This window comes from Megascapheus bottae, chromosome 24, assembly GCF_031878675.1.
Source record: "Megascapheus bottae isolate mThoBot1 chromosome 24, mThoBot2.hap1, whole genome shotgun sequence".
NCBI lineage: Eukaryota > Metazoa > Chordata > Mammalia > Rodentia > Geomyidae > Megascapheus > Megascapheus bottae.
This window is the reverse complement of record NC_143532.1, coordinates 7,854,298-7,880,139: the sequence shown is the minus strand read 5'-3', so window position 1 is coordinate 7,880,139 and position 25,842 is coordinate 7,854,298. Positions and strand designations below refer to the sequence as shown.

General features: G+C 42.7%; 1 protein-coding gene across 2 annotated transcripts in view; it reads right to left on the bottom strand.

Moving 5' to 3' along the window:
- Wdr59 (WD repeat domain 59) overlaps positions 1-25,201 on the bottom strand; it is a 60,242-nt gene extending 35,041 nt beyond the window's left edge. For both annotated transcript variants that reach the window (XM_090357274.1, XM_090357275.1), the window contains exons 1-13: positions 25,046-25,201; positions 21,728-21,777; positions 17,949-18,084; positions 14,809-14,894; positions 13,868-13,948; positions 12,185-12,222; positions 9,229-9,317; positions 8,627-8,743; positions 6,252-6,329; positions 4,006-4,162; positions 1,710-1,789; positions 1,067-1,199; positions 818-942 (exon numbers count right to left, since the gene is read on the bottom strand). In XM_090357274.1, coding sequence (XP_090213400.1) covers positions 818-942; positions 1,067-1,199; positions 1,710-1,789; positions 4,006-4,162; positions 6,252-6,329; positions 8,627-8,743; positions 9,229-9,317; positions 12,185-12,222; positions 13,868-13,948; positions 14,809-14,894; positions 17,949-18,084; positions 21,728-21,777; positions 25,046-25,099 — 1,224 coding nt within the window. In that variant the 5' untranslated portion in view covers positions 25,100-25,201. The remainder of the gene's footprint in view (positions 1-817; positions 943-1,066; positions 1,200-1,709; positions 1,790-4,005; positions 4,163-6,251; positions 6,330-8,626; positions 8,744-9,228; positions 9,318-12,184; positions 12,223-13,867; positions 13,949-14,808; positions 14,895-17,948; positions 18,085-21,727; positions 21,778-25,045) is intronic.
- Between the last annotated feature and the right edge of the window lie 641 nt (positions 25,202-25,842).

Sequence of the window (25,842 nt, the reverse complement as noted above, 5' to 3'; positions counted from 1 at the left end):
ATGCCTGCTAGGCAAACACTCTACAACTAAGCCACATTTCCAGGCAAGGGAACCTTTTTTGTGTGTGTGTCAGTTGTGGGGCTGGGCCCTGTTCCAGAGCTTTTTTGCTCAAGGCGAGTGCTCTACCACTTTGAGCCACAATGCCACTTCACCTTTAAAGTTTTTGTTGTTATTTTGAGACTAGATCTCACTATGTTCTCCACCCATAAGTTGACATAAAACTAATTAGTGCAGATCTGTTTGAAGAACTAATGATATAATTACATAAAGACACATATCTCTGCCTATGGTCATCTGGATCTAGGTGAAAGAAAAGCTAATGAAACTCCTTCCTAGAGAAATACTCAATTCCTTATAGCAAAGAAATTTTGATAACCTGCCAAAAAGAAAAAGAGAACACTGTTCCTTGTGCTAAGTGAACAAAGAGCTTTTGGTATATTCTAATCCAAATCACCAAGGAAATGACTAGAAAAGAACAGCACAAAAAACTTGGAGAATAGAGAGATTTGTCCTCCAAAGTCAGCTCTGTCATTAACTGCCAGTAGCTTCTGCTAATCACTAAGCCTTCTCATGAATCTTCATACACAGTGACATGTGGTATTAGAGGATCTAAAGAGATGCTCAAGTCTTAGCTCATATTAGGAGAAAAGAACAGAGTTAGTGGGGGAAAAAAGCTTGCATTTGAAAAATGCAGGAGGCAGACTTACCTGTTAGAGCAGCACAGCTATTTGCTGACTTAAATCATCACTGAAATAGCCTCATCTCCACAAACTACCTTCAGCCAGCACAAAACACAATACATTCAACTTCAACCCACCTCCACATTGACATTCCTGATTTGTACATTGATAAGGGAGAATTCCTGCTGAAGAGTCTGAGGCAGGCCCAGTTGATCTGATTTTCTCTCTTCCAGAAGACTGCTAGGGGGATCTTCCTTAAAGGCTGGCAAAAGAGATGTTCCACGTTAGAAGATTAAAAAAAAAAGTCAGTTCTGAGTTATCTACCACACAGCTCTGCGATATGTAGAATGCCCCTCCCCGCCGGCAAGATGTAAGTTCCATGTTACCTTCTTCCTCCCCATGGCTTGAACTTTGCTGGTGATCCGTATCTTGAGTGTGCAGGGTCTTCTCTGGTTCCGGCAGTAGAGAAATGCTCTCAATAAATTCATCAACACCATCCAATATGTCATTGGCACAGAGCTAGAGCACAGAGTGGAGAATGGGTCTGGGGATGCAGATCAATGGCAGAGTGCTTGCCTGATAAGTATGAAGCCCTGGATTGGATTCTAATCCCAGCACAGTAGAAAAAAATCGGTATATCTACTTAAAAATCTTAGGTGGGTGCTGATGGCTCATGTCTGTAATCCTAGCTACTCAGGAGGCTGAGACCTGAGGATAGCAGTTCAAAGCCAGCCCAGGGGACTAAAGTCCATAAGACTCTTATCTCCAATTAACCACCAGAAAACTGGATATGGTGCTGTTGCTCAAGGAGTAGGGCAGTAGCCTTGAGCTGAAGAGCTCAGGGACAGCACCCAGGTCCAGAGTTCAAGTCCCATGACAAACAAAAAAAAGACCAATGTGGCAACCAGCTTAGAAGCGTTAAATGTCTATCATGTGTTCTCTAACTTCCACAAATATTGAATGTTGCATTTTTGGTCTAATTTCTAATGTATTCACTTATATTTTTCCATAATAGTAATGAATACATACCCTCTGCATCTGGTAATCCACCCGCCACATTCTCAAGGTCTGATCCCGGGACCATGTAACCAGTTGATAGTCTTTAGAGCCTAGAGATCAACAAACAGCAATCCTAAAATTCTTCTGGAACAGACATTCATTTTGTTACAATAGCAATAGTCATTCATTCATATAATACATCCAACAAATATTTGCTAAATACCTCCTTTATGTCAGGCACTATTTTAGACACTAGGACAATAGCATGAATAAAATAATCTCTATATTGACGCTTCTTTTTCCATTAGCCACAATGTCCTAATTTTCTTCCTGCGTCTTTGAGAGATACTACCCTCACAGTGAAAATCAAAATCAAACATGAAGTGGTTCAATAAAAATTGACTAAGAATGGAGTTGGAGGTATGGGTTGGGTACACTAAAGCAAGTGTCATATACCATGTTTGAATCCCAGGCTCAGACAAAAAACAAAACAAAACAAACAAACAAACAAACAAAAAACATTGAGTAAGAAGACAAGGCAAAGCTGGGCGCTGGTGGGTCATACCTATAACCCTAGCTACTCAGGAGGCTGAAATCTGAGGATCGCAGCTCAAAACAAAAGCTTGCACATAAAAGTCTGTGAGACTTTTATCTCCAATTAACCACCAGAAAACGGGAAATGGCACAGTGGCTCAAGGGATAAAGCACTAGCCTTGAGCTGAAGAATTCAAGCCCCACTAGAACAACAACAAAAAAGACATGGCAACAAAAATAAACTGGAGCAACATTAGGTTGAAAAGGAAGCAAAATACAAGAATTTGTGTAAGAGAACCCATTTGTAATAGGTTCAAAAATAGGCAAACCTAAGCTATTTTTAGGAATTCATAAGTAAACTGTGACAGCTGGGACATAACTCAGTGGTAGTAGAGTGCTTGTTAACGAGACCTTGGGTTTCATCCCTAGTTCTTCAGAGAAGGAAGGGGGAGAGGGGAGGAGGGGGAAGGGAGGGGGAAGGGAAGGAGAGGGAGAGAGGGAAGAAGTAGATAATTATGGTCAGAAAGTCAGTTTCTGGGATCCTTACATGTATTCTCTTTCTAAACTTACTATGGAATTACATAGTTTCACCTTATAATTTTGAAATTGTACACATTCTATGTAATTTTCTTATTACACATAACAAAAATGACAGTTGCACTGGGAGTGTGGCCTAGTGGTAGAGTGCTTACCTAGCATGCACAAAGCCCTGGGCTTGGTACCACATACACAGAAAAGGCTGGAAGTTGTGCTGTGGCTCCTGGTAGAGTACTAACCTTGAAAAAGCTCAGGGACAGTGCCCAGGCCCTGAGTTCAAGACCTAAGACTAGAAAAAAAAAATCTAGAGCCAGCCATAACTGTAATTCCAGTAACTGAGGAGACTGACACAGGAGGATTTACGAGTCTGAGGCCAGCTTGGGTGCCATAGCAAAAGATGACGAGCTGGGATAGGCAGGGACTGATCCAATTCCAGGTTCACTGGAGACTTTTTCTGGGACCTTGGACAAGTTTCATCATTCTACTTGCTGAGCTTCCCTTCCATAATATAGAAACATCAAGAAATACACTTGTGGAGCCAGGAGTTTGGCCTAGTGGTAGAGTGCTTACCTATCATGCACGAAGACCTGGGTTCGATTCCTTGTACCACATACATAGAAAAGGCCAGAAGTGGTGCTGTGGCTCAAGTGGTAGAGTGCTAGCCTTGAGCAAAAGAAGCTCAGGGACAGTGCTCAGGCCATGAGTTCAAGCTCCAGGACTGGCAAGAAAAAAATTCCTGCTTACTCTGTCTCCTCCTCATGACAAGATCACATACAGAAGCAGCTCCAGCCAGAGTCTTGCCATTTGCTGTGACAGAGGCAAAGACTGTAACTGCACACCAAACCTTAACATTTCAACTCTGCTCATGTTCCATGATCAACCCAAGTCACATGGCAAACCTATCCTCAAAGATTTGAGAAGTAAAATACCATTACCTGTTTGTGAAGACAGCTGAGGATCTGTGGTAAACAGTACTAATGACCACCATGGAACTGAGAGTAGTGATTTCAAGTCTTTAGGCAAATCTGGATCAACTTCTTACTGCAATAGATCTCTTACTAACAAAAGAGACTACATAGGAAATCACAGGAGGGAAGTGGGAAGGGACAGTAGCTACGTGGTGTCTTCACACGCCCATCATTAAAGGTAGTCTCCCAGCCCTGTTTATATCCTCCTTACTATATGCCACATGGCAGGTACAGCTGTCCACCAGAGAGCAGAAGGAAATCAGGCAGTGGTCTTCTTCTCCACTCACCTTCCTTCTGCTTTCTCCACTGGAACTCGAGCACCACATCATCGTGCCCCACAAAGGTGTGGACTGGGGTGTTCAAGTCAAAGACATTCCATAGTAGCAAGCTGTTTTCCCTCCGCAGCTGGGGGACCATTACAGTCACTAACCCATTGCTGAAAGGCTATGGTGAGAAAGGGGAAAGCAGTGACTACTCCAAGAAGAATTAGTCTTCATTTTCCAAGTTGTACTTCTTCCAAATGAAGATGGGGCCAGGAGTTTGGCCTACTGGTAGAGTGCTGGTCTAGCGTGCATAAGGACCCAGGTTCGATTTCTAGGTACCACATATATAGAAAAGCCAGATGTGGTGCTGTGGCTCAAGTGGTAGAGCACTAGCCTTGAGGAAAGCACAAAAACAGGGCTTAGGCCTTGAGTTCACTCCCCAGGACTGGCAAAAACAAAGTCTTTTTAAAAAATAATAAAATAAATTAGATGATAAAAGGCCTCACCCCATCCAGGGAAAATTTCCCCAAATATGATAAAGTGAGCATGGCATCTTGACTTCACTCCATTTATGGAAGAGACTTCAGCACGTGGGAAAAAAAATCAGGCTGAGTCTTGGAGAACTTTGAAAACTCTATAATAAGAAAATGGTGCTTACTGATGTTTTACATTCTAGCTACTATCTATGAGCCCCCTCTGAAGAATGAGCATGCAAGGCTCACTGGGGGAACCCCAAGAGCAGCAAATATAACTCCTGAAATGCAAAGAAATGAGAAGCACATAATCCACTTCCAATATCACCTTACCACTCCAGTGTTGTACTACTCAAGGGAAAACCTAGTAACCTCAGGACTTAGCAACCTCCAACCTTCCAGGGAGCTAAGGGGTCCATTATTTTGAGACCTATATCCTGTTACCTACAGAATAAACCATAGCCACTTAAGTACAGATTTCTTTATCTTCATCTTCCATTTTGATATTTTTCAAAAACTTTTATGTTCCATTTTTTAGCAAATAAGGAGGTCAGTTCATAAGAACAGTGTCTCATTTCTTGGCAAGTGATTTCAGATGCAAAAACAACTTAATACCAAATTATCTTCTTTGTTCTACAATATTCCAGTGTGACAGTCCAATGCATAAAGGGAGCTTTGTTCACCCTGTGCTTGCTTTCAAACAGACATTAGAAGAAATATATCATCTCTGACTAGCAGCTATCAATATGGCCATGAAAAAAAAATAGCTGAAAGGTGGAAAATAGCCTACCCTCTCTGTAGAGATTTATGATTTATAAAACACATTCATATACATTTCAAAGGGAAAATCAATTGTGATGTTCTAAATGCCACTGAATGGCTGTTCAAAATGGTGTCTTTTATCAAGACAATGAAAAACAGGAAGACAAGCCGGATGTGGTGGCTCATGCCTGTAATCCTAGCTACTCAGAAGGCTGAAATGGAGGATCACGGTTAGCCAGACTGGACACTAAAGTCCGTGAGAGACTCTTATCTCCAATTAACCACCAGAAAACCGGAAGTGTCGCTGTGGCTCTGTGATGAGATTTCCTCTCAAAATCAAGTGGCTTATTCTAAGCCACACATAAATGGCAGAGTTGGACCCAAACCTCAAACCACGCTCCTAAGTCGGAAGCCAGAGTTATTTCCACCACACTTCATTAACTTCCAGCCCTCTACCTTCCCCACCATCTTAACCTACCATCTTACCCCTGGGGAATACCAGCTGGGGTCACCAATTCTAATGCAGAGATCTGCCCAGCATTCTAGGTAAATTTCTAAGTAGTAAAAGGCACTACTACATTTGCTATACCTCAACCAAGACAGAAAAAATGCCTCATAATGAAAATAAGAGAGGCTACTTATTGGCAGCCTATGCCAATAATCCTAACTACTCACAAGACTAAGATTCAGAGGATCATAGTACACAATCAACCCAGGCACGGCTAATGATTTTTGGAGACAGAGTCTCAAAACAAAACAAACAAAAATAATAAAAGGCTGTGCTGGAGGTATGGCTCAAGTGACAGAGTGTCAGCTAACAGACTAAGCAAGCCAAGCCAAGCCAGAGTAAGGTCTGAGGTTCAAACCCCAGTACTGGCCAAAAATAAGTAAATGAAAGAGACAGAAAGAGAGAGAGAGAGAGAGAGAGAGAGAGAGAGAGAGAGAGAGAGAGAGAGAGAGAGAGAGAGAGAGAGAAAAACATGTCTCCCTTGTTCCTTGTGTCTGGAACACTAAGAGGTAGTGTATGTCACTCACCGTGTATCTGGCCTTCCAGACAGGGACCTGGCAAGGGAGAATATTGAGGTATTTCCTCGGCTGGCGATAATCCCAGAACTACAAGAAAAAAAAAAGGTAACTTTTCATTATGAAATAAACAACATTTTTTAGAACTTGGCTATAGAAATAAGCATAGTCTTTGAACACATTGCTTTTTGTTTCTCCAAAGACAATTGTAATAGTGTATTTTGTAGCTCCACTTCCTAACTGTGCTACTGTGTGACAGAAAGAATCCTCTGTACACATCCATAAACCTACTGGAGGATTTGTAGACCTCATGAGCACCACCAATTTAGGGCAGATCACTGTTCCCTACCAGTGAACTGCTGCTGTAGTGAAAGGTGAGTGAAACAGGCTTTGATCCTGCATTATTTTTACATCAGGCAAGTAATGTAATGACAAGATATGAAATGCCCTATTTACTGCACTTCAAACACATACCCTTGCAACTTTAAGATGTTTTAATCTCACTTAATCTTTACAACAAACATATAGCAGATGCTATTTATCTCTTTTTTAAATGTAGAACTGTATGGTTTCTTGATCCTGAACATGGGAGATAAGCTGACTGGGAGAGAATACCCAAATGCAATAAATAAAATAAAAACAAACCACTTCTGGCACATAGAAGTAAATTACAAACAGTAAGAGATTAAGAATAAACGGGGCTGGGAGTTTGGCCTAGTGGTTAAAGTGCTTGCCTAGCATGCATGAAGACCCGGGTTCGATTCCCTGGTACCACATACATAGAAAAAAGCCGGAAGTGGTGCTGAGGCTCAAGTGGTAGAGCTCTAGCCTTGAGAAAATCCAAGGACAGTGCTCAGACCCTGAGCTCAAGCCCAGGACTGGCAAAAAAATAAAAAAAGAATAAAAACTACTAAGCTGGACACCTGATCACGCCTGTTACCTAACTACACAAGAGGCTGAGGTCTGAAGCCATACTGGGCAGGAACATTAAGACTCTTCTCCAATTAACCAGCAAAATACCATATGTGGAGATGAGGCTCAAGTAACAACACTAGCCTTGATTTAAAAAGCAAAGAGACAGCACACAGGCCCTGAGTTTAAGTCTTGGTACTGGCAGGCTCACAGGCAAGCACAGGCACGAGCATGTGTGCGTGTGCACACACACACAGCAGGGGCTGGGAATGTGGCTTAGTGGTACAGTGCCTAATATACATGAATCCCTCGGTCTGACTCCTCAGTACCACATAAATACAAAAAGCTGGAAGCATCACTGTGGCAAGTGGTAGAGTGCTAGCCTTGAACAAAAAGAAGATCAGGGATAATGCCCAGGTCCTGAGTTCAAGCCTCAGGACTGGAGGGAAAAAAAGCAGTAAGTGATGCTGTGGCTCAAGTAGTAGAATGCCAGTCTTAAGCACAGAGAGGCTCAGGAACTGAGTTCAATCCTCAGTACCAGCAAGAGAGAGAGAGAGAGAGAGAGAGAGAGAGAGAGAGAGAGAGAGAGAGAGAGAGAGAGAGAGAAGAGAGGGAGGGAAAAAGAAAGAAAGAAACAAGGAAATGACTCAAATAAATTGCAATTTCAAAAAAATTTTAAACATCAAGACAGAAGATTTTAAATCTTATGTATGACTCCAGTTCTGCTAACCAACAACTGTTGTATTACATATGTATGTGAATACAATAAAACATTAAATATTAATTTATTCTGTGTTATAAAACTGCTAAACCAACTTCTGCAGTCAAGTCCTTGTTTTTATGTGGAATAGAGATGGTCCTGCCCTGGCCTCAATCTGATCAAGGATAACATAATAAGCCACAGTCAGAGAGGACCAAGAAACAAGATACAGTGTACTGTGAGATAAACCAAAAACAGTAGGGTCACCAAAACACACCAAACCTTGAGCATGTCCAGGATGTCAAAAGAATAGCAAAATAACTCTATCTCCAACTTTTGCCTTGCTGATGTATGAAAGGTTCTAACTTTAGCAGCTATGATAATCATATGAGAAAACTGCTGTTTTTCCATTATAAACTGACCAATGTCAACTTGGTAACCAAAACAACCTTGTGGTTTTCTTTTCTACTCTGTCTCAGGTGTCGATCTGACTTCCTTGCAACTTTATAAGTAAACTTCTTTTCCTTCCTAAATGCTTTTGTCACTGACTTCCTGTCACAGAGGGAAAGAAAACTTAAACAAATTAGCTGCCATAGCATCACTTGTGCTGGCCAATAAAAAGCTTGCTCAGTTTTACTGTATTTGCTCAGCTCCCCAGGAGGCACATGCCTCAATGAAACAGAGGATCCTAGCTCTCTGTAGCTTCCCTTCCCGTGTGCTGAACACCCCGCTCCCCACCAACAGCTTCTCTAACTCCCCCAGCAGGGCCACTCACCTTGACAGAGTTGTCTTGACTGGAGGTAGCAAGAATGTGCTCACTATCTGGATGCCAGTCCAGTCCATGGATTTTGGAGAGGTGGGCTGCAAGATATTCCACTGCTGTGCTGGGTTTCTACAAGAGATTGGCACTGAGTTGGTCAGTTTCAAAAGAACTTGACTGAAGGTCCATCACAGAATAGTCTGATGGGCAATGAGGGAAAACAAAAATACGGTCAGGGCCAGGCACCAGGCACCAGTGGCTCACACTTGTAATCCTCACCACTCAGGAGGCTGAGATCTGAGGACCGCAGTTCAAAACCAGCCCAGGCAGGAAAGTCCCTGAGATTCTTATCTCCAGAAAAGCAGAGGTGGTACTTTGGCTCAAAATGGCAGAACACTAGTCTTGAGCTGAAGAATTTAGGGACAGCACCCAGGCCCTGAGTTCAAATCCCATAACCAACAACAAAAGCAACAAAATAATAGTCAGGTACTATTTCTACCTTTTACAAAGTACTCTGTTTTGTCTAAGCCAAACAAACCACCAACAATGAAGGACTAATTAACATCCTCTAGGAAGAAACAAAAAACAAATCATACTGGGAAAAAACATTTACTTACCCGCTTATCCCATATCCGGACATCACCATCATGGCTGGTGGCAAGGCAATAGGCATTTTTTTTATTCCATTTGACCTGAGAAGCACCAGCTACAAAGAAAAACCAAGTGAGGAAAGTTGCTTCCCTTGGGGCTTTCAGAAGCAGAGGGAAGCATGTCCACAGGAGTTGGATCATGAGCTCTAGAACCTTCCAGTTTTCTATGATTGCACCAACTCTGTCACTCGTGTGATGTGGCCACTGGCTCAGTGAGCTCCTCTGTTTGTGGCATCAGACAATGTAAACTCAGTCATTCTTCCCAGTACCAATCCAAAGAGGCAACAGAACTACCTAAGACAGGAGGCACGTGAGATGCCAGAAAGGGCTGACACATGGAGAAACTGGGATAGAGTGCTCGTTATGCTGGCTTGTAAGAAACAAATCAAACCAACCCCAAACTGCTGGCTTCTGTTACTGATACAACTGTGCTACCTTTTGCTCTGGCTGGATGTCCATCACGAGTGAGGGCTATAATAGATGCAAGGCTTCCGGAGCAACTTCAACTAAGATGTGTGACAGACCAAGGCCTCCAAATCTAACAGAAACCTGAGTGTAGGCCCAGAACTTGTCCTTTGCCCAAGATAAAGGACTGAGTTTGTTAATGGTTTTCATCTGCCTTGCTTTCCCTTTTCCTTTCATCTACCCTTTTATCCACTAATGTTTGTTTGCCTTAAACTTGCTCTATATCCCAGGCTGGCCTCACGTACTTCCTATTTCAGTGCTGGGATTACACTACCTAAAGAAGTACTTTCTTTAAACTGTGCATATTTATGGTATACAGTATAAAAATTCGATTTATGCACTTAATGTACAATGATTAAATGTGAATAATCAGCATTTCCATCCGCTTAATCATTCATCATTTCTTTATAATAGGAATGCTCAAAATGCCTCTTTGAGTTCATTATAAAATTATAAACTAGTCATCCTAAGGTGTTTGTAGAACACCATTCCTCTGTGTTTTAGTTCCTGAATTCCTGTGAGTCAAGTTTCCTCTCTCTTTCTACCCCAAACTTGTCATTTGTTTATTTATCTTATTTGCTTTTTTTCAGTACTAGTGTTTGAACTTCGGGCCTCTAACTTACTAGGCTGGCACCCTATTCAGTCATGCCTCCAGTAGTCATATTTATTCTTGAGACTTAGGTCATCAAAGAATAAAAGTAGGAGACCAAGCCAGGCGAGGTTGCTCACGCCTATAATCCTAGCTACTCAGGAGGCTGAGATCTGAGGATCAAGGGGTACAAAAGAACCTGAGACTCTTATCTCCAATTAACCTCTAAAAAAATGGGAAGTGGAGCTTGGCTCAAGGGTAGGATGGTAGCCTTGAGCTGAAGAGCTCAGGGACAGACAGTACCCAGGCCCAGTTCAAGCCCCTTGACCGACAAAAAAAAAAAAAAGGTAGGAGACCACTGAGGACAAATCAAGGTTGTGTACTACTTAGGAGACTCAGTTTCTTTGCAAGAAGGACATCTGCTAAAGGAGAAATACTCTGAAGAGTATGTTCTACCTCCTTGGGACAATTATAAAGAATTCCAAGCAGATACATGTTTTCCAGTGGGAGGCCCATCAGAACAGGAAGGCTCCCCAGGGATTTGGAGACCCTCCAATGCAAACTGCTTTACTAGGATGGTGGCAGCAGGGTCAAGTACAGCCCCAGGCTCTGAGAACCCTGACCCTGAGAATACTCCAAAGCACAAACAGATATGCTCCAGAGCCTCTCTCCCCAAAGGCATAAACAACGTGCTCACTGTCAGATAGACCTTGGACTCTGGGGAGCAGGCAGTATCCAAGGTACAACTCTTGGGACTGTAGATTAAGTAGTGTATAAAGGTTAACAAGCCTCTCACATGAGCTCTTTTTCTCCCAGGGTAGTTTTGGCAACACTGAGAAATCTCACTGAGGGGCAAAAAGAAAAGACACCAACTAGACCTTTTTTTAAATTTTTTTCTAAAGCAGGACCCTTAACATAAAAGAAAGCTATCAGAATAGGTGGGCAAAAAAAATTGTCTTCTTTTTTAGGGTTTCTTTAAAACCAATCTAAGTTGGAAAGTATAAGCCACAAGCTCAATTTAGAGAGAAATGAGCTGGGAATATAGCTTAGTAGTAGAACCTGTGCTTAGCATTCATAAAGCCTGGAGTTTGATCCTTAGCATCATAAAAAATGAAAATAAAGAGAGAGGCAGAGCCAGGCACTTGTGGCTCATGCCTGTAATCTCGGGAGGCTGAGATCTAAGGATCATGGTTCAAAGCCAGCCCAGGCAGAAAAGCCCCCATGAGACTCTTCATCTTTGAATAGGATACTCAAAAAAGCCAGAAGTCACACTGAGCTCAAGTGGTAGAGTGTTAGCCTTGAGCACAAAGAGACTCAGGGACGGCACCCAGGCTCTGTGTTCAAGCCCCAAGACCAGAAAAAAAAAGAAAGTATATATATATACATACATACACACACTCACATACACACACAAATAGGAGAGAGACAGAGATAGAAACAGAGACAAATACTGGGGAAATCTGAATACTTCTTAGATATTTCACAATATTGAAGAACCATTATTAATAAGGTATATTACTACTACACTATGGTTGTTTTCTTTAAGGTTTCTTCTTTTGTAAAAATACACAAACATTTACTGAATAAATGGTATAATACTCAGGTTTTACTTCAAAATAATGAAAAGGAAATGAGAAAGGTCAGGAGAAAGATGGAAAGAGACTGGCTATATGATGATTATGATGGCTGAAGCACAGAAGGCGGTTCATAACTCAGGACAGAGTGAGGGTTAACCTGACACAAGCACCTTACGATGTGGGACTTTCAATCCCACCTTCAGTTATGGGTAAGAGTGTGGGAAGGAATGGAATGCAATGGAACTGAACAGAAAGAAGTAAAACGAAGACACACAGGGATGGACACACTTACCAACAGCAGATAATGCAACAGTAGGTTTCCTGGTGTCCCTAAAACATAAAAATTGGAAGTCACATGTCCAAATTCATATGTCACTAGCCACCTGACTTTTTATTCTTTTGCACACATTCCTTTACTTTCTTCTCATTTGGGAATTTGACAGTTGTATCTGCTTTGAAGGTCTCAAAAATTAATATATGGGCCAGGAGTTTGGCCTAGTGGTAGAGTGCTTGCCTAGTATGCTTGAAGACCAGGTTCGATTCCTCTGTACCACATACATAGAAAAAGGCTGGTAGGGGCCGGGAGTTTGGCCTAGTGGTTAAAGTGCTTGCCTAGCATGCATGAAGACCCGGGTTCGATTCCTCGGTACCACATACATAGAAAAAAGCCAGAAGTGGTGCTGAGGCTCAAGTGGTAGAGCTCTAGCCTTGAGAAAGTCCAAGGACAGTGCTCAGGCCCTGAGCTCAAGCCCAGGACTGGCAAAAAAAAAAGAAAAAAGAAAAAGGCTGGTAGTAGTGCTGTGGCTCAAGAGTTCTAACCTTGAGAAAGCCCAAGGACAGTGCTCAGGCCCTGAGCACTGGCAAAAAATAATAATAATAATAATTTTTAAAATAATTTTTTAAAAAGACATTCTTTTTAGTGACATTGGCCAGTAACAAAACAATACATACATCTGGATGTTAGTTGCTCATGATAGGATTATAGATCCTAGCTACTCAAGAGACTGAGATCTGAGAATCATAGTTCAAATCCACCCCAGGCAGGAAAGTCAGTGAGATTCTTTTTTTTTTTTTTTTTGCCAGTCCTGGGCTTGAGCTCAGGGCCTGAGCATTGTCCTTGGACTTTCTCAAGGCTAGAGCTCTACCACTTGAGCCTCAGCACCACTTCTGGCTTTTATCTATGTATGTGGTACCGAGGAATCGAACCCGGGTCTTCATGCATGCTAGGCAAGCACTTTAACCACTAGGCCAAACTCCTGGCCCTGTCAGTGAGATTCTTATCACCAATCAACTACCAAAAAAGCCAGAAGTGGCACTGAAGCTCAAGTGGTAGAGCACTAACCTTGAAAGGAAAAAAAAATAACAGTTCAGGGACAGCACCCAGGCACTGAGTTCAAGTCCCAGGACCAACTAAAAAATAATAATTAGATAAATAAATATGGTATGATTCCACCTATATGAGTCATTATTGTAGCCAAATTCACTAAAACCAAAAACAGAATGATGGTTGTCAGAGATGGGAAAGAAAGAACCAGTGGCTCACACCCATAATCAGAGGCTGAAATCTGAGGATCACAGTTCAAAGCCAGCTGGAGCAGCTAAGTCCATGAGACTCTTATCTCCAATTAACCATCAGAAAACTGGAAGTGGTGCTGTGGCTCAAAGTGGTAGAGCAATAGCCTTGAGAAAAAAATCTCAGGGACAGCACCCAGGCCCTGAGTTCAAGGCCCCAGGGAAGATGGAGTTTTAAGTGTTCACAGTGGAACCTGAGAAGAATTATGCCCCTTTTCAGCCTTCCTGATTTGCCTGTCATCTCCATCCCCTACCAGTACCTCTTGAGTACATAATATATGCACATTCAAATCCTTCTCTCAGAATCTACACCTTGAGGAAACCAAATAAGATACTTATTATCTAAAACAAAGATCTCAAATCATCCCACAAACAAGTGGATGTATCTTTCCATTGCTCTTACTTGATATCCCAAATGTAGATATAGGTATCTACAGAGCTGGTGACAAGGAGATCAGGTTCAAATACTGCCCAGTCCAAATCGCTGAGACATAAGAAATAAACAAAACAATAAAGAAAAGAAGAAAACGTCATGTGTGGCTTCAAAGCACCAGCATTTCTAGTTTCTAATGACTTCAAAATGTCATGGTCAATGGGCTTCTTGACATGGTTCAGGCAGGGGAATGCCAAAATTCCTTGGGATTAAACAAGAGTGAACTGAACTCAGAAAGTTTTCAGGTCCTCCTCTGGTTGCCATTTACACTATGACCTGAAACCTTTCAACTTAAAGCATTCAGTCTCCCATCCTCCCCACCCACTTTCAACAGACAAAAAGCAGTCAAAACAAAAGGAAAATATACAACGTAATCTTTGAGTTATCATCTACCCTATGACCTAAAACATTTCAACTTAAAGCATGCAGTCTCGGGCTGGGAGTTTGACCTAGTGGTTAAAGTGCTTGCCTAGCATGCACGAAGGCCTGGGTTCAATTCCTTGGTACCACATACATAGAAAATAAGCCAGAAGTGGTGCTGAGGCTCAAGTGGTAGAGCTCTAACCTTGAGAAAGTACAAGGACAATGCTCAGGCCCTGAGCTCAAGCCCAGGACTGGCAAGAAAAAAAAAAAAAGCATGCAGTCTCCCATCCTCCCTCGCCTGTTTTCAACAGACAAAAGCAGTCAAAACAAAAGGAAAACATACAACATAATCTTTGTGTTATCATCTCCTAAATCAGATCCCAGCACAGGTACCCTGAAGAACCATGGAAAACATTAAGGACCCGTTGGCCATTTCAGAGCCAGGATAACACAGAGGACAAGCCTGGTAAAGAGGGTGGCATCCTCCTTACACCAAATGACTGAGACAAAGCATCTCAGGCTGAGGAGCTGTGGAGACTGATGCCTACCTGATTACCCGAGTATGACCCTGTAAGGTCGTGCCAACTTCTCCACTGCCATCTTTCCACTTATAAAGGTCAACTCGTTGGTTACTCTGCAAAGAAACAAGAAGGAGAAGGCAGTGATAATGTAGAATGCACACTGAAATGTGCGTCCTCACCCTCAACTGCTTACAGCAAAAGAGGCGAAGCCATCTTGTAAGGCAGAGATCCTGCACTCTGAACTCTTTAAACAGCCATTTGAAATCTTACAATCAAAATGGCCTCAGCCTCGTGCTCAAGATTATGAGTTTCAAATGAAACAGCAGTGTTACAAGGAATCCATCCATCTTGAACAGTCACAGCTGACTTGCAGTAATAGAGATATTCCTAACCATGAATGTAACCTCAGCCTCTCTCTAGAGATCACACCTCAACTCTCCTGCTGTCACAATGGATGTTTTCAGCTCACCCTCCCCCATTACCATTTACACAGGGTCAGCTAGTGGCAGTGCACGTTGCTAGCAGCTGTATGAGGCACCTAAGCAATCTGACCTCTGGCCTCTCCCATCACTGTGCACAGTGGGTGTCATCACTCACACACAGATGAAGCAACAAAAGTTCAGAAAGTTGAGTGACTTGCTCACGATGAAAGAGTGTGACAGAGTTTTCAACTAGAACTTGACCTCAAGCTTGCCTAACTCCAAAGCTCTTTCTCCCACAAAAAGGCTGCCTTCCAACCAAGGACAAAAGGGAAAAAAAAAAACCCTCAGATAAATTGAATTTTCTCAAAACTAAAACTTTTGTGAACTAACAATAATCCCAAGAAAGTGAATGGATAATCAATAGCATTGAAGAAGATATTTGCAAATCATACAGCTGACAAAGGTCTAGTATACAGAATACATAAAAGAATTATTGGGCTACAGGTATAGCTCAGTGGTAGGGTATTTGCTTAGAACTTAGGTTTGATCTCCTACATTACCAAAAAGAAAGGGCCAAGATTCACCAAAAAGGACATAGAGCCAGACCTTAGAGGCTGATGCCTTTCATCCTAGCTACTCAGGAGGCTGGATCTCGATTCTAAGCCAGCCCCGGCAGGAAAGTCCATGATACTCTATGTCCACTTAACCACCAGAAAACCAGAAGTGAAGTTGTGGCTCAAAGTGGTAGAGCACTAACGTTGAGCAGAAAAGCCCAGGGTCAGCATCCAGGCCCTGAGTTCAAGTCCCACAACCAACCAAAAAGGACACAGAAATAGCCAACAGACACAGGAAAAGATACTCAATGTTATTAGTCATAAAAGATATGTGAAGCCGGTATGGTGGCTCACATCTGTAATCCTAGCTACTCAAGAGGTTGAGATCTGAGGATCAATGTTCAAAGTCAGCCTGGGTACAAGAAAACGGGAAGTGGGGATTGGCTCAAGGGTAGGGCAGTAGTCTTGCACTAAAGAACTCAGGAACAGCACCCAGGTTGAGATCAAGCCCCATGACCCACAAAAAAAAAAAAAAAAAAAAAAAAAGACATGTGAATTAAAACCAAATGAGGTACCACATCATATCAATTAAGAATTGCTATCATTTTCATTTATTAAAAATAAATAAACAGGGCTGGGAGTTTGGCCTACTGGTAGAGTATTTCCCTAGCATGCAGGAAGACCGGGGTTTGATTCCTCTGTACTACATACATAGAAAAAAAGCTAGAAGTGGTGCTGTGGCTCAAGTGGTAGAGCTCTAGCTTTGAGATCCCAAGGACAGTGCTCAGGTCCTGAGTTCAAGGCCTAGGACTGGCAAAAAAAAAATAATAATAAATAACAGCAAATGATGAGAATGTAAAAATATAAAATTACAGCAGCTGTAATCTTAGCTACTCAGGAGACTGAGATCTAAAGATTACAAGTTTGAAGCCAGCTCAGGCAGGAAAGTCCTTAAGTCCTTAACTACTCAAAAATGCAGGAAGTGGCACTGTGGTTCAAGTGGTAAAAGAAGTTCAGGGACAGAGCCCAGGCTCAGAGTTCAAGCCCCAGGATCGGCCAACAACAACAAAAATAGAAAAGAAAAAGAAATACAAAATTGTGAAAAACAGTTTGCTGATTCACTCAAAATTAGTTAAGCCACAGAATTACCACAGACCCTATAATTCTACCCCAACATATATATTCAGCCATACACATGTTCAGATCAGCTCTATTCACAATACAAATACTAAAGACATGGATTAGAGCATATATATACACATATATATGTACATGGAATATTTTTATCATAAAAAAGAATGACATTCTGATAGTGTACCATTTATTTGGTCAAACACGTTGATAATGCCAAGGCTGAGAAACCCTGAACAGAGATGAGAGGGAGAAGAAAGTGAAGGGGCCCAGAAGTATAAGCCAACAAAATAGGCATACCAGCACCCAGAGAAGAGGCCAAAAATGAAAAATCAGTAGACTAGTGGAGCTGTAGCTCAAGGGGTAGAACGGCAGCCTTGAGCTGAAGAGCCGAGGGACAGCATCCAGGCCCAGACCCAGAGTTCAAGTCGCATGACTGACAACAACAAGAACAAAAATCAGTAAACTGACTCCCTTCTCTTACGGAATAGTGTTGAAACTCTGTTCAACCTCAGACATGCACAGGCTAATTCACAGTCTGTTTTGGAAATGATGGGGAAGAGAAGGGTTTTTGTTTCTTCTTAAGATGACAAGGTATCTCTTCTTCCTCTGCTCAATGTGCCCACCTACCTGAGACTGTCAGCCCTGACAAGAGCAGTCCAGCACACAGAATAGCCACACCTGAAGCTAGTAAGAGCCCTTCTTATAGCCCAGTATAAAGAGAGCAAAACAGTTAAATCTCTACTTGCTCTAAAAGGGAAAAAAAAAAGATGAAGGGAAAGTCTGTAACATATGATTGCCAATTATGCACCAAAAGACACATCTCCAATTAAGCACCAAAAGAACCAGAAGTGAAACTCTGACTAAAATGATAGAATGCTAACCTTGAGCAAAAACAGCCAAGGCACCCAGGCCCTGAGTTCAGACACAGGTCTGGCATGTACGCACACACACACACACACACACACGCACACACGCGCATGCACACGCATGCACACACTCAGCACACACACACACACACAACACTCACACAAAGATGATACTCCTTAAATGAACTCACCGAAGCTGCAAAATAATGTGCAAAGCTATCATGCGGATTCCACTGTACGGCTCCAATGTCCCACTTGCTCTGACGAGAGATTTTCCGGTGACCTTCGAAAGGGGCATCCAGATTGATGATGTATAGGAACCTGCGGCTAGAACACCACCACCATTAGTGTAATACAGCAGCAACACAGCATCACTGGCATTGGGACAGAAAAGCACATTCTGACCTGCATTCCGTTTGTAAGCAATGTTCCCCAAAACTTCAGATTCAGAAAGTAAAACTGTGGCTCAAGTGGTAGAATGCTAGTCTTAAGCAAAAAAAAAAAAAAAAAAAAGCTAAGGGACAGTACTCGGGCCCTGAGTTCAAGCCAGAGGCCTGGCATAAAAACAAAACAGATATACATGTTATGTATCTACTCTGAAAGGGATACAAGTAACTAGGGTAACTCAAGTTGGTGGCTAAGCCAAGGGGAATTCAATTCCCTGTGAGAGTCTACCTGCAGAGCTGTCCTTCCCTACCATACCCCCCTGCAAGAGTGTCTCCGCTCCAACCTGCAGCATCTCCCAAACCTCCCCATCACCCCAGTGCCTGCTTGAATATTACTCCGATGGCAGGGTCTGCATTTCCGTGGCTACATTGACTCTCCAGTAGGATTATGGATATTAGGGTTTTTGTCTCAGTTCCTCTAAGTGTCTACAGCATGGACAACAGCTTGAATATCTTTGTCAGCTCCATGTCACCAGGAACAGTGCTCTGCAGTCTACTATGAATTTGTGGAATTAACATGTTACTCACCACTAGGCCAAAATCCTGCATAGAAATCTCAAATTCCTCTGCAAGCTTACTCTCTGGAAACCAAATTAAATCTACCAGAAAGGAAAATAATAACCCAAGAAAAAAGGACTGATAATTAAGGTAACATATAGTAAGTATGCTGATGTTTAAAGTGTCAATATAAAGAACCTGGAAAATAAAGCTGTCCTATGATCACTTATTTTCCTTTATTTTAAGAAGAAAAAAAAAGCTGGTACATGAATCAATATCCCTATAGCCATCTGGCATTGCTTCTTTATTGGTTAGCTCTCCAAGCCCCTAAATATCCAGGAAGGCAAGTAGGCTCAAAACAAAAAAAGAAAAAGAAAGTAAAATAATTCCTGTTCAGAAAAGTTGGGAAATATCGTATAAAATTCTAGATGGTGGCAGATCCTCTAAGGAAGAATAATTAAAGGAAAAGAATACCATGAGGAAAACACAACGTTAAGTGAGGTACTGGTGGCTTATGCCTTTAATCCCAGCTACTCAGGAGGCTGAGCTTGGAGGACTGTGGCTTAAAGCAGTAAAGTCTATGAGACTCTCTTCTCCAGTTAATTCAAAAAGCCAGAAATGGCTATGTGGCTCAAATGGTAAAGCATTATCCTCTGGCCTCCTCCAAAGAAATCATCTAATCCTGCAGTGAACAGGTTGGCATTATCTTCCCTTCAGAAAGAAAATTTTACAGGCTACATGCATGACTCAAGTGGCAAAGCACTTGCCTAGCAAGTGCTGGATCCTGAGTTCAAACCCAAGTATTGTCAAAGAGAGAAGAAAGTCAGTACAAGGCTAAGGGTTCTTCGGATGGGAGATGCATATATATATATATATATATATATGTATATATATATATACATATATATATATATATATATATGAATCATCCGGGTAGTTCAAAAAGTATAGAGCAAATATACAGCAGCAGAAAACAAGCACTTAAGGATGAACATGGCCAATAGAAGATACTTGTTTATATTCATTCTCCCCATGAAACCTCACTAAAATAGGAGTTTAAAAAAAGAAAAAAGCAAGATACACAAAGGCAAAATGAGAGAGGAAATGAAAAGCTCACGGACGAGTGATAACTAATCTCAAGTAAGGAAGCTAAATAAAGCACAAATGCTGAAGGGAACCGGCGGGGAGCAAGCCCATTCACAGGGCCTAGCAACACCTCCTCAAAGCCAGAATCAGAGAAGGGCTGGAAAACGAAAAGCAGAACACAACAATCAGAATTATTTGAAAGAAGCTAAGGAGAATGGTTTGTGTATACCACAATCCCGCCCCAGCCTGGTGGCTACTTTTTCACCCCAGGTGGAAAGTGGGTACCATTGTCTTCAGAGGAACCCTGGATATGGGCAAGAAGCACAACATAGGGTAAGCATGTGATGTACATAAAACCTGCCCCAAGTGAAAGATGAGGCCTTCTTGCCTCTTTCCTTACTGAGCACTCAAACACTGCCTTCTATTCTTCAGACAGAAACTCCTCAAGTAAAAATGAAAGAAAAAAACAAAAGACAGCAAACAAACAGAAACAAAGCCCTGAGACAATGACATTTAGGCACCTACTAATAAGAAAGCCTTGTGCCCACCTGATCTTCCAGTAGTGAACCCTACCATCCACCCATGTACACCAATATTTTGGTTCTTCTTTAGTATTAACAGAGGGCCATGGATCTCAAGTATTGGGGGAAAATCTGAAAAATGAAGACCAGCAAAAATTTGGAGCTGGGAATGTGGCTTAGTGGTAGAGTGCTTACCTAGCATGCATGAAGCCCTAGGTTAGATTCCTCAGTACCACCTAAATAGAAAAAGCTAGAAGGGACACTCTGTGGCTCAAGTGGTAGCGTAGTAAAAGAAGCTCAGGGGGCTGGGAGTGTGGCCTAATGGTAGAGTGCTTGCCTAGCATGCATGAAGCCCTGGATTCAATTCCTTGGTACCACATATACAGAAAAAGCTGGAAGCGGTGGTGTGGCTCAAATGGTAGAGCACTAGCCTTGAGAATGTCCAAGGACAGTGGTTAGGTCCTAAGTTCAAACCCCAGGACTGGCAAAACAAACAAAAAAGACAGCTCAGGTACAGTGCTCAGGCTCTGAGTTCCAGAACTGGCAAAAGAGTAAGGGGGGAGAAGGTTAAAAACTGAACTAATTCTATGTATCCTGAGCATATATGGTTTTTCCTTGGAACTATGTACTTGTGGATACCAAGGGTCTACTGTACTGCTTACTTGTTAGAAAAAAAACTATAATAACCTACAAATAGTCCACACATGGGCCCTTGGGATATGAGAGCTATGATATTTTTTCTTTGATTTTATTGTCAAGGTGATGTAAAAAGGAGTTAGTTATATATGAAAGATAATAAGTATACTTCTTGTCAAACATTGTGACCTCCTTCCTTATTTGTCTCACACTTTCCCTCCCCCCCATTATGATCTTTAATTGAATTTTTTGCCAGGTGCTGGTGGCTCACGCCTATAATCCTAGCTACTCAGAAGCTGAGACCTAAGGATTACAGTTTGAAGCCAGCCCACACAGGTAAGTCCATGAGACCTTTCTTTCTTTTTTCTTTTTTTTTGCCAGTCCTGGGGCTTGAACTCAGGGCCTGAGCTTGGGCTTTCTCAAGGTTAGTGCTCTACCACTTCAGCCACAGCACCACTTCCAGTTTTTTCCGTGTATAAGTACTAAGGAATCGAACTCAGCGCTTTATGCATACTAAGCAAGCACTCTATCACTAGGCCAAACTTTGGCCCATGAGATTCTTATTTCTGATAAACTACAAAAAAAAAAAAAAAAAAAAAGCTGCAAGTGGTGCTGTGACTCAGGTGGTAGAGAGCTATTCTTGAGCAAAAAAAGCTCTGGGACAGCACACAGTTCAAGCTACAGGTCCAGGGGGAAAAAAAGGAATATTTTCTAATATTTCTCAAAAACTTTCTTTGCAATTTGTTCCCCAGATATTGTGGCTAAGTCTGAAGGATCACTTACCCAGAAAGTACTGCATGCTGCCCAAGACAGTCCACAGACATTGCAGTTGCCTATGAGAGAGAACAGAGATTCAGTCCTGCCAACAGGGATAAGATAGGTGTGCCTTTGACTTTTCCTTTTCCCATCTCCCAGGCAGTCCCCAGCTGGCAAATATCTTTAGTCCTCTGCAGTGAGAACTAAGAGCTTCTACCCAAAATTTACATCTACTTTTGTGTGTGTGCTGGAGCTGGGGCTTGAACTCAGGGCCTGGGTGCTATCTCTGAGGTTTTTTGCTCAAGGCTAGTGCTCTACCACTTGAACCACAGCTCTTTTTTTTTTTTTTTTTTGGCTTTTTGGTAGCTAACTAAAGATAAAAATCTCACAAACTTTTCCATCCCTGCTATGGACCTCAATCCTCAGATCTCAGCCTCTTGAGTAGCTAGGATTACAGGTGTGAGCCACCAGTGCCCAGCTTACAGAATCATTTTAAATATAAAAGATTCATCAATCAAATTGCAAAAGAGGGTCTTGAATTGTACACTTTAAACACATGACTGTAATGTTTCTGAATTAAAGCTGCATCATTCACTGAATTATACACTCCAAACACATAGACCATATTTTTCATGAACTATAGCTCAAAGAAAGCTGTCACAAAAAGCTTATGTTTTAACATTTTCATTTTTTAAAATAAGAACAAGTTCTTAGATACTTTATCATAATAAAATGACACTTAGAGAAAGACTGCATTACAAATTCATCTTTGATTTACAGTTTCACTCTGGCCCAACGCAAACAGTTCTGTTAGAAAGCTCATCTCTGGGAAACATGCATCACACAGCTTCATAGGAGTCACTTTCTATCATGCAAGGAAAAGCCTCACTCTCAAGAACTTTTGCTATCTATAAAACAAAATCTAGGGTTTGTTCATTGAAAAAGTCTAGGAAAAAAACAGATTCTTTCCTCTTTTCCAGCTGGATAGGAAAACAAGGATGTGATTGGGGGGGTTGTTTTTTGCTAGTCCTGGAGCTTGAATTCTGAGCTTGGGCACTATCACTGGGCTTCTTTTTGCTCAAGGCTAGCACTCTACCACTTAAGCCACAGTGCCACTCCTGGCTTTTTCTGTAATTAATTGGAGATAAGAGTCAAATGGATTTTCCTGCCCAGGCTGGCTCTGAACCACAAGATCATCAGATAGGGCTGGGAGTTTGGCCTAGTGGAAAGAGTATTTGCCTAGCATGCAGGAAGACCTGAGTTAAGTTCCTCAGTAATACACACAGAGAAAGCCAGAAGTGGTACTGTGGCTTGAGTGGTAGAGCTCCAGCCTTAAGAAAGCCCAAGGACAGTGCTCAGGCCCTGAGTTCAAGGCCTAGGACTTGGGCTTTTCGAAAGGCTAGTGCTCTAACACTTGAGCCACAGCACCACTTCCAGCTTTTTTCTATGTACATGCTACAGAGGAATTAAACCTGGGTCTTTGTGCATGCTAGGCAAGTACTCTACCACTAGGCCAAACTCCCAGCCCAGGATGGGGTTTTAGAAAGAACTATACCACCCACTTCCATAATCCAGATTATCCTTAGTATAAGCCCAGTGAGTATGAACAGGGCTTTGTATGGTATGCATACAGGAGGAGCTCCAGAAGTCTGGTACACAGAAGGTATTTAATAAATATCTGTTAAATAGGTCAAGAGAAAAACCCAGTAATATTCTAGATATTGGAAAAGGAGAGACACAATTCTTACTGTAGGTCAGTTTTATGACAGGGTCTAGCTTCTAAGTAGTATTTTGTACTGAAGGGGGGTGGGGGAGGGTCAAAGCTGGTGTCATCAGCTGAAGCCATCAGCTATATTATGGAAGGCCTTAGCCCAGTCACTGGAGATCAGCTAATTAAGGATCAGTACCCCATTTGGCAATGAAGAGAAAATGCTTGCTCAATTTGTACAATTATTTCATTAAACTGGAAAAGAAAATTATAGGCAAATCACTTAGCACAAAGCCTGACATATGGAAGAATTAATATAGAAAAGTGGTTTTTAAAAAACCATTGGGGGAGGGGTGGAGGTTTAGCCTAATGGTAGAGGGCTTGCCTAGCATGTACAAAGACCCAGATTGGATTCCTTGATACCACATACATAGAAAAAGCCTGAAGTGGTGCTATGGCTCAAGTGGTAGAGTGCTAGCCATGAGAAAGCTCAAGGGCAGTGCCCAGGCCATGATTTCAAGTTCTAAGACTGGCAAAAAAAAAAAATTGCTAATAAATGCTAACATTTTACACACTAGGTGTGCTAGTGGCTCACACCTATTCTCTTAGCTACTCAGGAGGCTGAGATTTGAGGATCAAGGTTCAAAGCCAGCACCAGACAGGAAAGTCTGTGAAACTCTTATCTCCATTTAATCGCCAGAAAACTGGAAGTGCCACTGTGGCTCAAAATGGTAGCGTTAGCTGTAAGCAAAAGAGCTCAGAGACAGCACCCAGTCCCTGAGTTCAAGTCCCACAAAAAAAAAACTAATATTTCCTGATACTTGCCATGTGTCAATGTGAATGTGAAGTGTGCCTTCATAAAACTCTGATGCCAATTTTTTTTTTTTTTTTGCTAGTCCTGGTCTTGAGTTCAGGGCCTGAGCACTGTCCTTGGGTTTTCTCAGGGCTAGAGCCCTACCTCCTGAGCCACAAGCACCACGTCTCGCTTTTTCTATGCATGTGGTACCGAGGAATCGAACCAGGGTCTTCGTGCCTGCGAGGCAAGCACTGTACCACTAGGCCAAACTCCCGGCCTGATGCCAGCTCTTGAGGCAGGTAGCCACGATGTGAGAGTAAACTGACATATCAAGATGAAATGACAGGGGGCTACGCCCAGGCTCGACCTTGGGTCATACGTGTTGTTTTGTCCACGACACTGCATTTTCCACTATTAGAAGGTCCGCAACCATTGATTAGATTAGACGCCGAATCAGGCACTTTGCAGGCAAGGATGTCACAAAACTCGCCTAAAAAAATCCTGCGAAGGAAGAACTAAATCCACTCAGTTCTACGACGGACCCCAGGTCATCCACCGCCATCCAGCTCACGACCCTGGCGTGGGAAGTCCCCCCCCCCCCGCTTCCTCCCGTCCGTAATCGCTGCCTCAGTGTCCCCCGGTGGACTTCCCCTCCGCCCGCTTGCATCTGCCGGCTCCTGGTTTCTCCCTTCCTCCCGCCAGCTCCGGGGCCGGTGGTCTAACACACGCTTCGGCTGACTGACAGAGAAGCGAGGGCGGGGTGGGGGGGGGGGGGACATGCAATGCGCATGCCCACACCGCTAAATTCGCAGCTTCCCCCTCCCCTCACCCTACGCCTTACTTGTGAGTCGCGGAACTCCACCACCACGTTCTCGCTGCTCCAACGCGCCGCCATCTCCTTTGCCCGGCCACAGAGGGCCAAAATAGCGCCCTACTAACACCTAAAGCAGCGTCCTCATAACCAAACTGCTCCACGCCGCGGCTACTCTGCAAGGCCTCGCCCCTTTCCTCTCTCCGCATAACCATCAGCAATTGGCTATCACAAACACAAGCTCCCGCCCCCTTTTCCGTCTCTTCCAATTGAGGCACAGCATCCGCCCAAAACAGGCACGCCCTCTGGCACTTCCGTCATCAGCTTGAGTCACCCAAGCTCCCCGCTGCTGTGGACACGCCCCCCTCCGCCTCACGATCTTCTGGGAGTTGTAGTCCAAGGCCGAGACTGTGTAAATCACCCAAGTGGAAAGTCTTCACAGGTTAGACTTGGTAGAGGACGAGGACGGGTCCCTCTTGGCCTCTCCGTCTTCTGGCTAGTGATCCTGGCATTGCCTTAGACCCATTCTACAAACCAAAGCCAAACATCCATGAATATTGATGCTTGCTACCAAAGTTTTGAAAGGTCTGGATAAGTAATTTATTGTTTCATATATTACAATACATCAGTGCCTCAAAGTGTTTTGAGACAGAAGGTCTCAGAAATGCTCTCAAGGATGGGAATGTGGCTTAATGGTAGAGTGCTTGCCCAGCATGCAGGAAGCCCTGGGTTTGATTCCTCAATATTACGTAAACACCGTGGGTCAAGTGATAGAGTGCTGGTTCATTGGAGATAAGACTCCTCTCAGACTTTTCTGCCTGGGCTAG